General features: G+C 42.1%; 1 protein-coding gene across 2 annotated transcripts in view; it reads right to left on the reverse strand.

The window, feature by feature from the left end:
- ATP6V1A (ATPase H+ transporting V1 subunit A) overlaps positions 1-16,940 on the reverse strand; it is a 31,749-nt gene that overhangs the window by 7,321 nt on the left and 7,488 nt on the right. Inside the window, exons 1-12 of one of the 2 annotated variants that reach the window (XM_054654658.2) lie at positions 15,296-15,458; positions 11,829-11,923; positions 10,032-10,160; positions 8,316-8,530; positions 7,490-7,627; positions 6,847-6,998; positions 5,866-6,028; positions 4,598-4,706; positions 3,044-3,166; positions 2,840-2,954; positions 1,116-1,179; positions 181-384 (exon numbers count right to left, since the gene is read on the reverse strand). In XM_054654658.2, coding sequence (XP_054510633.1) covers positions 181-384; positions 1,116-1,179; positions 2,840-2,954; positions 3,044-3,166; positions 4,598-4,706; positions 5,866-6,028; positions 6,847-6,998; positions 7,490-7,627; positions 8,316-8,530; positions 10,032-10,160; positions 11,829-11,910 — 1,494 coding nt within the window. In that variant the 5' untranslated portion in view covers positions 11,911-11,923; positions 15,296-15,458. Of the gene's footprint in view, positions 1-180; positions 385-1,115; positions 1,180-2,839; positions 2,955-3,043; positions 3,167-4,597; positions 4,707-5,865; positions 6,029-6,846; positions 6,999-7,489; positions 7,628-8,315; positions 8,531-10,031; positions 10,161-11,828; positions 11,924-15,295; positions 15,459-16,940 lie in introns of those variants that run through there. The other variant, XM_054654659.2, reaches the window with a different exon arrangement.

The raw sequence follows: 16,940 nt of genomic DNA on the forward strand, positions 1-16,940 counted from the left end.
AACAACATGTAGGAAAGTTGGAATAAAGCACAGTTTGAGGTGAGAGAGTCCGACACCTCCCAATGATCTTCTGTGTGCAATGCAGTATCCATCAGGTCTACTCAAAAGATATGGTCAAAAGCCTGCACTACCCATAAGGAAATGGAGGATGGCTCAATGACACCACATCTGGTCACTCACCTTCCCAACAAGCTGCACAATCTCTGCAAGGTCCTCTTCCTCCTGCAGGATCTCTTTGGCCTTTGTCCTGAGAGGGACAAATTCTGTGAAATGTTTGTCGTAGTACTCGTCCAGGGCTCGCGTGTATTTGCTGTAGCTGATCAGCCAGTTCACAGATGGGAAGTGCTTGCGCTGGGCCAGCTTCTTATCCAGGCCCCAGAAAACCTGCCAGGAGCCAAAAAGGTCAATCAGCCTCTCCAAATCAAAAGTGAACTAAAATAATTGAAGGCAATTTAAAAAAATAGAGAGAGGAAGTCGAGCAAGTTGGAGTTAATGCAGCATAGCAAAGGTTTCACAAATGGAAGCCCGGGAGCCTGGTAACTATAGCAGTGACATTCAAATAACACTTCTCAAAAAATGATGCAACTTTTAAGCTGAGTTCAGATTTATTCAGCTTGAGACTGCTCATGAGGAGCACTTAGCCACAGCAATGTCAATATTGGAGTCTATGTAAAGCAGAGACCGAATAGATGTAACTGCTTTTCCCAAAACTGCAAACAGTTGCAAGACACTCCCAGTCAGCTTCACTGAGGATTTTTTGTGGTTTCAAAGCACCTATATTAAGAGTGGTCTGCTTTCCATCTCAGCTGGAACAGATACATTTGCAGTGCAGCTCAACGGGCAGCACTTAGAAAGGACACAGACATCCCTGAGCAGGCAGTGGTGGAAGGAATTGCTGTCTTCACTCCCTCTTCCAAAGGGATCTCAAACACATCAGTTTGAGAACATCTCCACAAGGTCACCTTTCACAGTGTTAGAACATTTTCCAAAACACCCTACAATGCTGCCTGTGTCAAATCAAAGCTCACCCCAGCCACTGGCACAAATGTGCTGAAGTACAACTATTTGGAGTCTAACAAAGTGGACAGAAGAGCTTGCAACATTGTGAGACGTACCTGAACAATGCCCAGGGTAGCAGATGTGACAGGATCAGAGAAGTCACCACCTGGGGGAGAGACACTGAGCAGGAAAAGATAGGGAAAGGTTATCAGAGTGGCTTTCACAGTTCAAACTGAAGTACTGAACATATGACTGACTGCACAGCTCAGTGCAGAGAAACTAGAAAAGTCCACATGATTTCAACTAAATAACAGATTGCAATATGTTTACAGAAAGTGCTTGATGCATATCCACACAGGGGTAATATCAAGCATACCATGAAATAGTTACATCAGTGACTGATTGACAGTATTAAGGTGTAATTTCAGTCATGTTAGCTGCAGGTAGTAACTCCAGCTTGGATCATCAAACCTGTCTCAACTATAACAGATTCAGCAAGAGTGCTGATAGAACATCATGAATACACAGTGCAGTGATTTTACAGAAAACAATATGCCAATTTGGAATTATTTTTGATATTCACCTATACAGTAACTACTTCATTTGTGCTTGACACTCCAATACGTGCCTTCACAGAGATTAAAAAAAAAAAGTAGTCTTCCAATCTCAAAAGCAGAAAGCCCTTATGTATGTATGTTGTGAACAGAACTAAGCAGAGCAAAAAGTCAATTCTGGGTGTTCTTGCATATGCCAGGGGCCCTCCTGAAAACAAAGGGAATCCACTTTATCCAGGATATGATACACAAACCTAGGAGAATCCCTGCAGACAACATGCTCCTCACAGCACATCACAGCCTGAGATACACTGCTCCATGGAATTCAACTATATTTGAGCATAAGAGTCATGATTCATTATGCCTCCAAGTGCACACACTGCTGCTCTAACTGCCCCTTCTTTCCTGCTCTGAGCATGGTTTGAGATATTTTTCAGAGTGCCCTAATGACATTCTTCCCTGAGCCACTTGATCCAATTGGTGTGCCTGTGATCCCACAGAGCTACCTGTCTGCATTCATTCCTTCTGCCCCCACGCACAATTCAGCAGCAGTTCTGGGTGAACAGAGACTAAGCATCTACCTACTCACTCCCATATTTTTAAGTTCTGCAGCTGCACAGAGCAACGAGACCTTTTTGTCTGAAAAAAAAGGTACCGTGTCATGTTGCAGTGTGATGTCATGGTTTGCCTCAGTTTCCCAGTCCTTCCCCAGGTGCCAATCACCACTCCTTTCCCCCTCCCTTGCCCCCTGCTGAGTGCTGTCCATCAATCTTGGCATTCCAGAAGGGCGTCAAGTGATTGGCAGAGTTCAAAGGATGCCTCTCAGCCCTGGGGACATTGGGCCATCCAGGTGTCATTTGTCCCCTGAGACTTCCCCCCCCTTACCTGGTTGGTGGGATCCCTACCCCTTCCCTCTCCCTAGGGTTAAAAGACACAGCAACCACGCGGTTCGGGAGAGTTCTGTTAGAGGATTGCTGGATTCAGAGGCCTGTGGGCCAGGAATAAAGCTCTGGATCAGACCCTCAAGCAGAACCCAACTCCTTTCCTTAAAGCTTCTCCGCCAGTGGTAAACCTGAGCTCCTGCATGCCTGGACTTGTCCCAAGTGCCCAGCTGCAGCACACTGCTAGCCAAAGGTGTTTCTCAGGTGAAACCACCACAGCTGCTGCCTTTGGTCAAGCAGCAAGGGCCAGGACAAGCCCAGGCACGTTCCATCCGGGTATATTGGTATTTAATTCCAATAGTGTCATACAAAACAGGTGCAGAGGCAAAGCAAAGCAACACTCACGCTCCAACAATGCTGACGCTGCCTTCCCTCTCAGGATTCCCCAGACACTTCACTCTCCCGGCTCGCTCGTAGAAAGAGGCCAGCCGGGCACCGAGGTAGGCTGGATAACCACTGTCTGCAAACACCAACACACAGAGATTCAGTCAGAGACTCCCAGTTTGAAGGGCTGCATGTACAAGCCTAGGCTGAGGAAAGACTACTCACCAGCTGGCATTTCAGCCAGTCGCCCTGAGATCTCCCTGAGGGCCTCAGCCCATCGGGAAGTGGAGTCTGCCATCATACTGACATGGTAGCCCATATCCCGGAAATACTCGGACAGGGTGATTCCTGTGACAAAGACAACAGCCTGCTGCAGGATACAGTGCAAAAAGGAATTCTATGCTTATATGTCATCATAAATACGTAAATAAACCAAATTATTTGATTTACATTTTGATGGAAACAGACAATGGAAGTTACTCTTTCTTCCTGCTTATGTCCCTGCTGTCTTTTTTTTCTGTTTATTTCTTCTCACTCACCTCATTTTTGTTTATGGACCACTCAGATTCATCTTACATTCATGTGTATTTCTTTGAAGAGACACTGCAATGTCACTGATGATACTCTTTCCTCTCAGGGTCTCTCGCTGGTCAGAGTGACCCCGAGATGGGTTAGAAAGTCTCTTTTCCCAACCCAGCAGTCAAAGGAGTCAGAACTCTTCATTTCTCGGTCTCAAGGTTATTTTATCTTATCTATAAAATTCTTCTTCCTGTCCTGTCGAGGTCCGTTCAAGAGGACAGTCAGAGGCACTTTGCCCGCCTCAGAGATGGTGTTATCTTTTTATACTAAAAACTATGTGTACAATATTTACAATTACTTTCCAATAACTATCACCCATGTTAGACAGTGAACTTCTACTCTAAACCAATCTAAAAGTGCCAACATCACAGGAGAAGATGGAGGCCAAGAAGAAAAAGGAGAAAGGCTCGACATGCCCAGATTCCTCCATCTTGCCCCCTGAACCCACATTCTAAAAGCTCCAAAAATCTATTTTTCACCCTGTGATAAATTCACTATCACTCTACTTAAACTTTCGTGGCTTGTAATTCTTCATATAAGGTTGGTAATTATTTTTTCCAAGGGCTAAATCAAAGGCACAGGGATTTTGGGCGCTGTGCCAAGGTCTCTGAGCCCCCTGGGCAGGGGCTCAAGTCCTCCAGGGCAGCCAGAGGAATTTCCTGGGTTCCGACACTTTTCCTCACTGAAACCATGAACAAAGACTCTTCTAACTGTAAAATGTCTCCTTCCCTTTCAAACCACCAGAATACAAGAGTGAGAAAAAGATTGTGTTTTATCTGAATTATCTGACAACTGTTCATAAAAAAGAACTTTAAAAAAGCCTTTAAGAGGCTGCAAAGGAAATATTAGTCAACCAGCTCAGAGAATACTATCCCTGTCCATTAAGTAGCTGTACTTGTCAGCAAAAAGCTAGTCAAAACCTAAAGCTTACAGAATTAACACATGCAGAAAACCTACACAAGTCCTGGCACAGTAAATTCACCTTATAAACAAAATTTACTCAATATTCAGAAATGGCAATTATATGCAAGCAAGCCAGATTCAATTAAGATACTAAGACTTGGTGCAGGCAAAGTCTGAGAAGGTTTACTTCTGAAACTAAACTGGCTTCTTGATATGGTCATCTCAGGAATTGAATATACTAGAGCATGATGGCTTGTTTTATACACACAACTTTCTCTATCCTCTTGTAAATCTTACCAGTATAGATGGAGGCTTCTCTGGCAGCCACGGGCATGTTGGAAGTATTTGCTACTAGAGCTGTTCTCTTCATGATGCTTTCTACCTTGCCATCAACTTCCATTGTTAACTAAAATGCAAGAAAAGGAAAAATACCCAAACTGTAACAGTAGCAAGATTTTTTTTTGTTAATTTTTTGCTGCTTGTTTTTTTTTTTTTACTGTTTTACTTGCCTTGTATCAGGATACTCCCCTCAGCTACTCTACCAAGACCAAAGATGAGAGTCAAAATTTTAGGACATGTTGGTTTGTCTTTCAAACTGCACACAGCTTTATTTGTTAAGGTACGTGCTTCAGCCTCACCTCATCTTCTGCAACTGCCAAATCTCTGTAGATCCCATTCAAGTAAGTAATGACAAACCCACTGCACGAGGAAGCACATGGTCCTCTCTCAGATTTCCAGGCTGAAAGAGCTAAAAATTCTTAGCCTGCTGTCATAAGTCCATAAGGAATTAGAGAGCTTTTTTCCCCCATCTACAAGAATCCAAGTTAGTATTTGACAACTGGTCATAAAACCACATTTTTAACCTCAGTGAAGCTTTACAAGTGCCTGGACAACAGAATGCACACCCTGATATTTGTGTAGAATTCCATTTATGAATACCTTGAGATTTGCCTTCTTCAGGGCTACCTCAGCTTGACTTTGACACTTTGTCACCAATCAACACACCCAAGCCTTTTAGCCCCTATTTCTGACAGTAAAGTTTCTACCTGACAGTTCATACTAGCCGACCCTGTCACAACACCTTCACTAAAACATAATAACAGGTACAAGGATTGCTAAATCTGTTGCTTGGTTGTTTTTGTGGTTTTTTTATTAACAAGGTATTTTCTACTTGATTCAAAAGGTATTCCAAAGCTGAACATGTCAAACCAATACCTGGGAACTGTATCACCACCCTGCAATTTATAAATTGCATTTTCTATGCATGGTCAAGTTAGAGACATGACCAGCGACAGGTGAGATGCTTACAACTGTGCTAAATTCTTCTCTGACATTCATTCTGGCTTTATTTAGAAGGTACACCCAAAAACTAGTCCAGATGTTTATTGAGGGGCCACTGAAATAATTCTTTAACAAGCCAAAAGGGATTTTTGCCAGAGCTTCACAGCAGGCAAGATGACCTTTTCAAGTCACTCTACCAATAGGGTATTTTACTCGGTTACAATACCAGTACGATAGCAAGTCTTCCCAGGAAGGTTTACTCTCCATGAAATCTCCATACTAACCTCAGGGAAATCTCTCAGTACTTCAGACATTTCATTTCCTCGTTCTCCACAGCCTACATAAATGATGACATCACTGTTGGAGTACTTTGAAAGAGACTGTGAGATCACAGTCTTTCCACAACCAAATGCCCCAGGAATCGCTGTTGTACCCCCTTGTACACACCTGAGTAAAGAAAAAGGACTCTGATTTGAAAGGAACTAAAAAACAGCTCTTTCCCATCTTAGAATATATTTTTCACTAGAACTCCCTCATCAAAAGCAGAATGGCAGGAGTCACATTCAATGTTCTAGGTGAGAAACACAGAGGTATTTCACGAAACAAAAAAATTGAGGGATTAAACCATCCTTTTCTTCTCCTGTCCTTAAGTATGTGACTTATGCTGATACAACAGCATGACTTTTGGGCTTGAGACAAAGCAGTTTTCACAGCTGGAAGCAGCGATGGAATGGAAATGCTAAGAAAAGAACAACTGTACTTAGCTGTGCCTTATAGAAAATAAGGAGCACAATATTTCAGGACTAAAATAACTGAATTCAGGGTCTTAGAAGTTAGCTGCTTAAATGAGCAGTTTGTGTTACAGTTAAGTGCAACAGTTTTCCTAAGTGGCAACCTCAAAATCATTGGAAACTACACATCCTCAAGACCGTGGAAAGATATCCTACTCATGCATCCAAATGAAGATAGCAAGCTTGAAAGTTCTAGCCTTTCTGTAGATGTGGCATGGTTATGATAAGCTTATGCACATTCAGTTTTTTCAAGATTAATGACCTAGAACAGTTTTGTTAAACTTCCTTTTTCCACCAGTGGGTTCACCTGCCAAATAAATATGAGAAGTTCAGCTAAATATTTTTTTAAGATTATGCTGTGACACATGGCGAAAGCTTACCATTAAAAAAACCTAATGCTCTAAGGCCTCTTGCTTCTGCTTCCCCCTGAGGGAGAGATTTCTTACACAGTACAAAATAAAAGGAAGCACTTACGGGAAGAGGGCATCCAGGACTCGTTGGCCAGTTAATAAAGGATGATTGGCTGGTAACTTCTCGGTGACAGGACGGACCTGGCGTACCGGCCACACCTGCACCATGGTGAACTTCTCCTTCACACCTTCAAACTCCAGCTCTAGCACAACATCCTAACACAAAGACATGTGAAGTAAGCAAACAGCTGCACGCTGGACCAGCACATAAATTCTCACTTTAACTACTCTGCACAGGCTTTTGGTAACACCACAGAGCTCTTAGAATCTCTCATGCAATCATCACCTCCCAAGGGAAGGCTCTCTCCCATAGTTACAAGGCCTCTGGGGGAAAACAGAGCAAGATACACCATACATTAAAAACAGGCTTTTGAAGAGCAAGTGAATTTTACATATTCATAAGATATTGTAGATCCCCACAGAGGTTATCAAACATGGCACAGTGGAATGCCATTGGGAAGCCATAAACATAGAAAATACCTGCACAAAATAATAATGCAACCCCTGCAGGCAGGGTAGCAGAAGTGATCATTAACTCAGACACCTTGTTGAAACACTTTAGCTGGCCTCATGCAGAACAGAAAGAGTACATCAACCTTATAAAAGAGACATGGAATATACCAGCAGCTGCAGTTTGGGAGACTTACTGAAGTGTCATAGTTTCCTGGAGGAGCAATGTATGTAACTGTACCCCTGTTCCGTGGGGGCAGCATGATTTTGTGTTTGATCAGGGAGTTTTCATTCACCACACCATAAATATCTCCACCAGTGATGTGGCTGCCAACCTAAAATCAGAACAGGTCTATTAGTCATAACTTTTAAAAAAGAACCTTGACAAACTGTAAAAAATACTACAGCTATTAAGTCTAGCACTGTGATTACCCCTTTTAAAAATTCCTTGTTACAGCACAGTAGCTCATTTACATAATTCATTACTCCAACAGCATTGCTAGCAACACTACCTGTGATGTAGTGTCTTTCAAGGCTCAGACAGGAGCAATTACTAACAGACAAAAGAAATTTTCCTTGTTTCTTTTCCACCTCTCAACCTAATGTGCTAAGAAGAGAAAGGATAGCATATGCTAACCTGCAGGGCTGGAAAAAAGATGCTGCAAAGGGCTAAAGCCATGACATTTTTCAGCTCTAAGGGTACCTTCACCATTTGCAAAATGTGTGCTGCAGTCATTCTTTTTGCTCAGGTAGTATTGGCTCCTGCTAATGCTTACTGCAATTGCACAAGTTTCTCTATGGTTTGGTAAATACATCAAAACTCTGTAAGTTATATCAAGTAAGTTTTGGTGATCCCCATCTGGTCTCATACATCACTACCACTTCCTAGCACTCCTTTTTGCAAACTTCAATAAATGCAGCATTAACCACAGGGCCCAGCAGTCACAGCCTTAGCACACTGCTCCAGGCCTAAGCTCTGGGGGTAGAGGAGCAAGAGGGGAACAAAGGATTGTCAGAACCTACCCGCAGATTTTTGGAAGGTGTGAAGTCCCATTTGACATCTCGGCTCAAAGCTGACACATTGACACCTCTAGGGATATAGATACTTTTGGTCAGGGTGCTGATGTCCGAGAGAGGTCTCTGGATACCATCAAAAATAGCTCCCATAATGCCAGGCCCCAGCTCCACTGACAGGGGCTTCCCAGTACGGAGCACAGGATCTCCTACAGAGACACCAGCTACAGATTTGCTGAGGAAAAGTTCATCCAGAACAAGGGAAAGAAACCAGGCAGAAATCATCAGGTTCACATCATACTCTCAACCTTCTTTTCTGACTTTAAGGTAATACTATTCCTATGTTACACATAAGCATTTGAGAAGCAAATGCTGATGTGTAACATAGGAATAGTAGCCTTATACTAAATTCTGAATTTCCCCAAACAGCAAAGTTCACCATCCTCTAGAGAGGCCAAGTAGTGGCAAATATTCTGCTTTATGATCGTTTGTTCAAGTCAACTGTTGTTGGCAACCAATGTCAGCTAATATGGATGAGTTCACTCAAGTGCCAGGCAGTGAGATGACAAAACATCACACATTTCTTACATCTTCAAACCTAGAAAACAGATTAGGCTGTTTAAGTCAGATAATCTTATGAAATATGGAATTTTTCCACTTCAGAATTTGCTTAGAGAGCACAACTGTTTTGATCTTGAGCCTTGCACAGCTTTTTTCAATAGCACCCTAATTTTAAAAGGACTTTGTCTAAGACCAGCACTATTGCCCTCCTGTCTCATACCAAGTTGTCAGGTCTGTGCACTACCTGAGCTCAAAGGATGCACAATGGGCTTTTCTCTGCAAAGGGCCAGCACCTTGGCAGAAGGGTCTGCAGGAATACAAAAGAAACCTCCAAAACTTACACAAACTCAATAAATTTAATACCAGTTTTTAATACAAGTTGACTTCAGAGAGGCATATGACCAAATTTCCTCTCAACACGAGATTAAAAGTAAACTAGACTCAAACTTGCTCCATGTACTGATGGAAAGCTACTTGATACTGTAACAATGATGCCATCTAAAATGATAAATTATTAGGCAGAGACAGGACCTAGTCAGCAGTTTGCCAGCAAGCTCCTCAGAACCAAGGTTTAGGAGCCAGCACAGCCAAATTTTTCCTAGGCTATACAGATACACACAGCCCCCTTGGGAGGGAGAAAGAGGCCTGCCTTCAAATTTTATGACTTCTTTTTTGACACTTTCTCATATATATATATATATATATATATATGTAATAAAAAATACATTTTATGTTGCCTAGCTTTTAGAATATATGCTGCATCATAGCTGGACCAAGATACTGTAAGCCTAGTGCAGCAGAAAAAGTGTAATCTGTTATGCTTGGCAAAATACTCTGTCCAAAAGAAGGCATCCTGCCCACTTCACATTTCTTATTTAAGCATTATACAAGCACAGTTATCAAAAGCAAAGACAAAGACGCAACAAATATTGCTTAGGTTTGCCATTTATGGTTGACACTTGTCAACTGCCTTACAAAGAGGCATTAAAATGCACTTGAATTCTAAGGTACACTTTGATTCCCAGTCAAAAGTCTCCTTGCTACAGAGCCACACAAGGTAAGATTCACCTCAAACCCATTAAAATTTACAAAACACATGCAGAACAGACGTCCTGCCAGAACCCAGAGTATCTGGCAGCAGAGAGGGAGCAGTGAAAAGGATACAAGTTTCCTCATACACCTGGACAGTTGCCAGATCCCCTTCCAGGCGGATGATCTCCCCCACCAGCTCACTGTGTCCCACTCGCACCAGCTCATACATGGCAGCACCTGCCATGTTGCAGGCTGTGACCACTGCAAAAGACAAGCACATAGGTGAGTTATTTTCCCTGCAGCTCAGGAAATTTACCCATCACAAGTCTCAAAGAACTGCACAGCATAAACCTGGTATTCACCCATATAAGACACACATTCTTGACTTCACAAAAGGACGCCACAACTCCTGGTATTTCTAGTTTAAAAAGAATAAGTTAAAAAGAATAAGTCAAAAGAATAAGTTTTCCTACAGTTTTCACTCTGTCCTTTATCCAGAAGAAGAGGACACTATGAGAATGTAGTAATTCACAGGACAATTCAGGCCATAATTTCTCTTATCTGTCTTGACAGATTGCAAACGTTGAGGGTGTGAGATGCTGTAAACTTTGACAAACAAGTTCTATAGGCATTTCTCCCTTGCAGTGAGCTAGGCCACATTCTCATCTGACTAAATTAAAGCACACAAGAAAATGGCAAAACTCACTCAATGCCTGGTAGTTACATAAGCCTGTGGTTGGGGGCCAGCATTTTCAAGTCACTTAAGCTTCTGTTTACCTTGGTAGCATCTGGATGCTGGCATAAACATGGATAGATCAAGCCAAGGCACCTGCTTGCATCTAAAGTGATGCCTAGAAAGCTTTTAAAAAATACTATTTTTTGTAGAAAAGTGTTGTCTATCTTAGGGCACTTAAATTAACTTTCAACAGATGAAGATTGTTGTGCAGCATGTTTTGGGCCTGAAACTTCTTGGTGCTTTGAGTTAGATTTCAGCAGGTCATACACGGAGTCCTGGCTGCTTTAGAATAAAATTTATTATGTCTTGCAGATTATGATCACAGTAACGCACACAAGAGTCACATATTTACACAAAAATACATTTTCCACTTCTTGGAAAAGAAAGCTGTGTCAGTTTAAAATTTTTTTGAAGTACCACCTCTGCAGTTACAGAATTTGCAGTCAGAAAACTTGTGCCTATTTAGGTAGGGAATTTCTTATTCATCAAATATGTTGCATTAACAAAAAAACTTGCTAATCTTCTGTTCTCACATTCCCATCCTTTCCTTCAGCTCCTGAAGAGAATGCAGGAGGGAGCAGAAAAGCCAGTAGAGCCTCCCTGTATTCAAAAGCTGTTCCTAGCAGAGCCGAAATTATTTCAGCTGATAAAGATGAAGGAAGAGTCCTCCTTCTCCCAGCTGCTCTATCACCACATTCTATCACCTTCCCTGACTCTTGTGGCTCCTTGCTGAGCTCCCCCAGCCCATGGTGCAGTAAACAGAACAGCTTCACACTGACAGGGACTGAGGATATCAGAAAGCACAGGGACAAACTTTCAGTGAGAACAGACTATTTATTTCATACCCTTTTAGTGAATCTCAGCACACTGGGCCCTGCAGATTTCCAAGCAAGGGTTTTTTTCTCATACAGAAAGCTTACCTTTTGTTATTATTATTATTGTTATTTTTATTCAACTGCCTGCTTCTGCTCATTATATTTTTAAAAAAAGGTTAATTAATAGTAACATCTTGTTAGCAGTTTTTTTAATAGTTTGACTACAAGTCAGTAATTCTTCTTGAAGTCCTCTACCCCAAAAAAAAAAAATGAAAACCACCACCCAGAGCTCTTTTATACTTCTCTGCTTTCAAGTGAAGATTAACAAGATCCTAGATAAAACAAAATTTATTACTTCCTTTACAAAATAATACCTACCAGGTCCTGAGACTCCATAAACATAGCCAACAAAAGCCTCTCTGTCCTCATCACGGATTTTGGGGAGCTTGGAGAAGTCCATTTTGCCTGTTCAACTGAACAAAAGAAAAAAATAAGAGTCAGTCCTGAAGAACACACACACACAGTAACTTCCTCCTCTTCCCTCTGCTCTCTTATTTTCAGTTAAAAAGAACTCTAAACTCATAGCCAGAAGTGCCATTAGCCTTAAGCACTTTTAACTCATTTTAAAGCTGTAAAAAGTTAAAAAGTAACTGATTTAAACAAACAAAATGACTGAGATTCCTTACTGCAGAAACACAGGGGTAGAACATCACCCCATAATATGCTCTACAGAATGTTACCGAATGAAAAAGATGCAATAGAACAATGCCCTAACACTGTTGCACTGTCTTTAAGCTTGGTTATAGGATATTTAAATGACAGAAAATCTCTTTAGTATTCCACATGTCATTACTCTCCTTCAAAATATGGAGTTTTCCATGATTCTGAGTGAGAAAGAGAATGTTCTGGGTCCGCTTTACTGCCACCAGTCTCTAAAATGCAATATTACAAATATTAATTGTGAAAATTCAATTTTTGCTATCTTAAGGTGCTGAATCACAGTATGTAGAGGAAGAAACACAGATTTTCAGAAGCACCAGCACACAAAGATGTGAATCTTTTCTATGTGTCTCACAGCTACATACTATGCAGTCTTTGCTCTCAGTGAAACCCACAGAGCCTTACAGAAGAATTGTGCTGAATAATGGGCAAACCCCTTCAACTTGCAACAGTTAAACAACAGGCTGTCATCTCATGCCAGTAACTGTTTAACAAATCTAAACAACTGGCACTGGAAAAGCTGTTTTATCAAGAGACTTCCTCCATCCATGTTTGTCCTGCGGCTGGCAGCTGGGCTGTCCTGCTTCCAGTGCGGATCAGAGGATTTAAGGGTTTTGCTTTGTGAGCCCTTACCATGCTGTGTGTTACCTTGGAAACTGATGGGTGTTAGAGAACTGCAAGGCCACACTCTTCCCTCTTCTCCTGTACAGACACCCTTAGGACACAGCACTGGTGAAAGGTGCAGCCCCAGCACAGAAGGCTCCTGTCCTAATCAGCAGCAAGGCCCCTGGGTTGGTGACATGAACTGGAAGGCATCTGCTGACACTCACACTCAAGTCTTTGAGAGCAGCCTAATCTAACCCAGCATCTTCCACAAGACAGCAAATACAAAGGCATACTCAGGCTTAAAAACCTGCCCTGTTTATAATAACCAAGACAGCAACTCCATTGCCACCCTTTCCAGTACAATTAAAGGATATGTTTTTGCCTATTCTTTGGGAGCAGTAGCTGACTTCTGCTATTCTTGAAAACCTACAACTGCTTTCCAGCTTTTTAACATAGCAATACAAGTCCTCTGCCCCTCAGCCTCTTTACTGATCTATAAGTTTCAAATTGGTGGCACTGCTCTTTAAGAAGAAGATGTCCAATGATTCCAAACTCCTCTTCATCCTGAAGGAATAGCTTCCCCCAGGCTCCATGTCTCTGTGGAGTGTAATGTCTATCATGGCTGCCACTGATTTATTCCACAGCAGCTGATCATGGTTCAGTCTCCACCAGCTTGGAGCAGACCTGCTAATGGGTCGTGAGCCCAAAGGCTAAGCCAGATATCCATTAGATCCCTCTACCCTCCATAGCCATAGGTTATCTTTCACACTTCCTGGTGTTTAGACCCAGGAGACAATTTTAATTTCACTGCTTTTTTCTCAAATGCCTCCTCTGACAAATGGCAGAGGGGAGGTCTTCGCAAGGCAATCTGCAGTTCCTGAGCAGCTGGTATGAGCTGGCTCTGATCTGACTAACACAACAATCTCATCTTTTTTGCTTTTAACAACTAAAACGTGTTTGCTTTTAACAACTAAAACTCAAGCACAATTGCTGTTCATATTGAAAGAAGCAATTGTTCTTATAAATTCAAATTAAACATTTACTCCAATATAACAACACAGAACAATGTCCAGTGTCTTACTATCAACACCTCTAAAAGCACAGTAGAGAGTCAAACCACATTCTCCTAACTGAATCAGAGACACAGCTTGGCAATTAGACAACCTCCCATATGAAAGAGTCAAATTACAAAGGCAAGGAAAAGCAGGAACACTGGGCCAGTTTCAATTTAAATTAACTTTTCTTCATAATCAAAACCTGCTTGAAGCAACTCTTTACCTTTTAGGGAGGCAAGTGAGAACCTCAGAACAGCCATTCTGCAGTTAAATGGCAGCATCCTGACAGCCAGCATCTGCCTCTCCTGTTCCTGTGGCTGCTCTGCTTCCTCTCTCTTCCTACAGCCACCTTTCCAAATTACTGGCCAAGCCAAGTAGAGCAGGGGAGTCCTCCACTAGACCACCTAGCAACACACTAATAAACCCTGTCTTTACCATGATCTCTAGCATCTGCACCAGCTTTGAAACACATACCTATTAACTATTTCAAGTGTTAAAGATGTGAATTCCTTCTCTCCTTTACCTCTGCTATACCTCCAAAGTACAGTCTACACAAAGCCAGTGCCCACCCAGCCAGGCTGACCTCTTTCTTAAGTGGCTATACTTTTTTTAACACTGAATACAAATTAGGGGGGAAAAAAAGCTGTTATTTATCTCTGCATCATTTTCTTGTGCTTGTGTACAAGCACTACAGATTTTCAATTTATATGGAAAAGTCCGTGAGGACCGAAACGCTGCCTTACCTTCCTAGCTTGTTAGATGTTTTCATTGCCAGTACTCAGAGAAAATGAAATTCCATAAAGCATATATGTACCCTAGAAGCCATGGTAGCTGGTCGTTCTAGAAATCTACAGAGCCCCTGAGGCCTTTGAAAGGCCTCTTGCCAACACAAGATATTCGGCACTGTATGCAATTCCCTCCTACAAAAGTCCACTAGCACACCTACATAGGATATCAGCTTAATTTTAATTCCCTTATGAGTAAAGATGCATCTTGCATCCTTTACAATTTATATCTTCCTTATCTAAAACAGTTCACTAATTGATTTCAAACATGCTCTTTAGCTCTAGCAGTCATATTCTGATTAATAGTACCAGAAATCAAAGTATTGCTTGCAGTAGAACCTTGTCTGACTAAAAGGTGATTTATTACACTGAATTTAAAGTCCTAATTAAACAAAGAGCCCCATAACCTGAGCTTTCTATCTCAGTTTCTCCCCAGCACCGTAATCTGGTTACACAGTAGCCTAAAAAATGTAACTGCCCTGCTCTCAACCTTGGAGAAACCCATTTTGCTTCACTGTTCCTGGGTTTTGCATCTAACATTTGATTAGACACAGAATTTACATTACGAACTACCTTAACACAAGATTTTTTCAACATTCAGACTCCAGTGAGATTTTTAGGAGCCTTCTTTCAGCAAGGAAGAAAATCTACAACAATTTTATCAAACCCAGCTCCTTACCTTATTTTGCAGAAGCAGGGAGTACCAAAAACCCAGAGGCCCAATGAAAAACCTAGAATTCAGCAGTGAAGCATCACCGCTTGCGAAATAATCGTCCTTCCAGTGCCCCTACACAGAGGGATGAGAAAGCTGCTGCAGAGGGGAACGAAATTTCTGACACACAGCAGAGGCACAACCACCTGACTTGATGAGTCATCAGTCTCTCTCTGCCTCTCTCTCCCACCAGCACCGAGGAATGCCGCAATAGCAATTCCAGCCACCTCGAGCCCAGCTGAACTCCCATCTGTGCTCTCCCGACTGCACAGGGCCGAGCAGAAAAAATTAAAAGGCTTTAGCATTTGCATTAAGGGCCTCCTACAAAGCTGGGAATTCCAATGTCCCGAATGGTGCATACAACTATACAAATATCCTTGAAAGAGGTGCATGTTTTCTGCTGGGATCTGTGCACCTGCCAGCCCTCCAGGGTAATGCAGCCATGTCAGTGTGTGCTGTGCTCTGGAAGAGCTTAACAGAACAAGTGTTTAACAACAGACTGCACAGGGAGGCGCTGAGCAAACTGCAATACTAATTGCTTGAGCACGTTGAACAGCATTGATTGCCTCCAGGAGTCTGGTGGGGCTTCCTTGTGCTCAGAAGCCCTTCCCCTGGCCAGCAGAAGCACTAAGGCAATTGCTCAACATCCAGCACCCCAACAAAGCAGGGAGCTGTGCCCCCCTGAGTGACAGCTGCTGGAATCTGTTTTCAGAGATCGACAGGCACTGCCCCGCACCTGAACAGAACAGGGGCAGCTGTGTGATCCCTCCCTAAGAACCTGCATGAAGCCGAAGAGTTCCCTGCAGTCTTCACAACTTCTCAAGTCTATCTTTGCAAGTTCTAGGATTACCAACACTTCAAATTGCCACAAAAGCCTAGACACTAACCACAACTCATCAGTATCAGTAATTTGGAAGCAGCAGTGTTACATCAGTAAGTCATCAATGGTAGGAATCATTCTGCTGGAATAACTTTGAACTTGAAGGTCAAAGATTTTAGTACATCTGAAACAGACTAATGTGGTTTGATTTCCATGGATAAAAAAATAGAGTCAGAATATAAGCCCTTACATTTGATATCCAGGAAAGCTTAATAGGCCAAAACAGTAAAATACAGCCAAAGAGTTTTCCAAAGAAAATAATACCCCCTCCTCTTCTTAGTAAAAACCTAGACATTACAGGATAGTAAAGATCACCACCCACACTGGACAATCAGCTTAGTGTCACATTGGAGAGATGCTTCAGATTCAAGGCTGCTGCCATTCACTGCATTCACCTGAGCAGACTCTGGCCCAGTGCATAAATCCCAGTGTCCAGCTGCATGAAGATCTGTTGCAAGGGCCTCATAAATAACTGGATAATCACTGCCACAGATTTCCTGTAACTAGGACAGTTTAAACTTCCCCTTCTAACAGATGATATCTTTAAGAGGAAGTAGTAAAAAAAAAAAAAAATATAGTGCTTGAATCACTAGACAAATGCAGAAGTCTGGCAGCATTTTCATATCTAGAATTTGGGATACTGTCCCACAAGAAACCACACACCCAGAACTCTAACACAGGTCACTGGGAAAGGAAGCCCAATAGTATTCTCAGGAAACCTGCTCCTTCACA

This window comes from Agelaius phoeniceus, chromosome 2, assembly GCF_051311805.1.
Source record: "Agelaius phoeniceus isolate bAgePho1 chromosome 2, bAgePho1.hap1, whole genome shotgun sequence".
NCBI lineage: Eukaryota > Metazoa > Chordata > Aves > Passeriformes > Icteridae > Agelaius > Agelaius phoeniceus.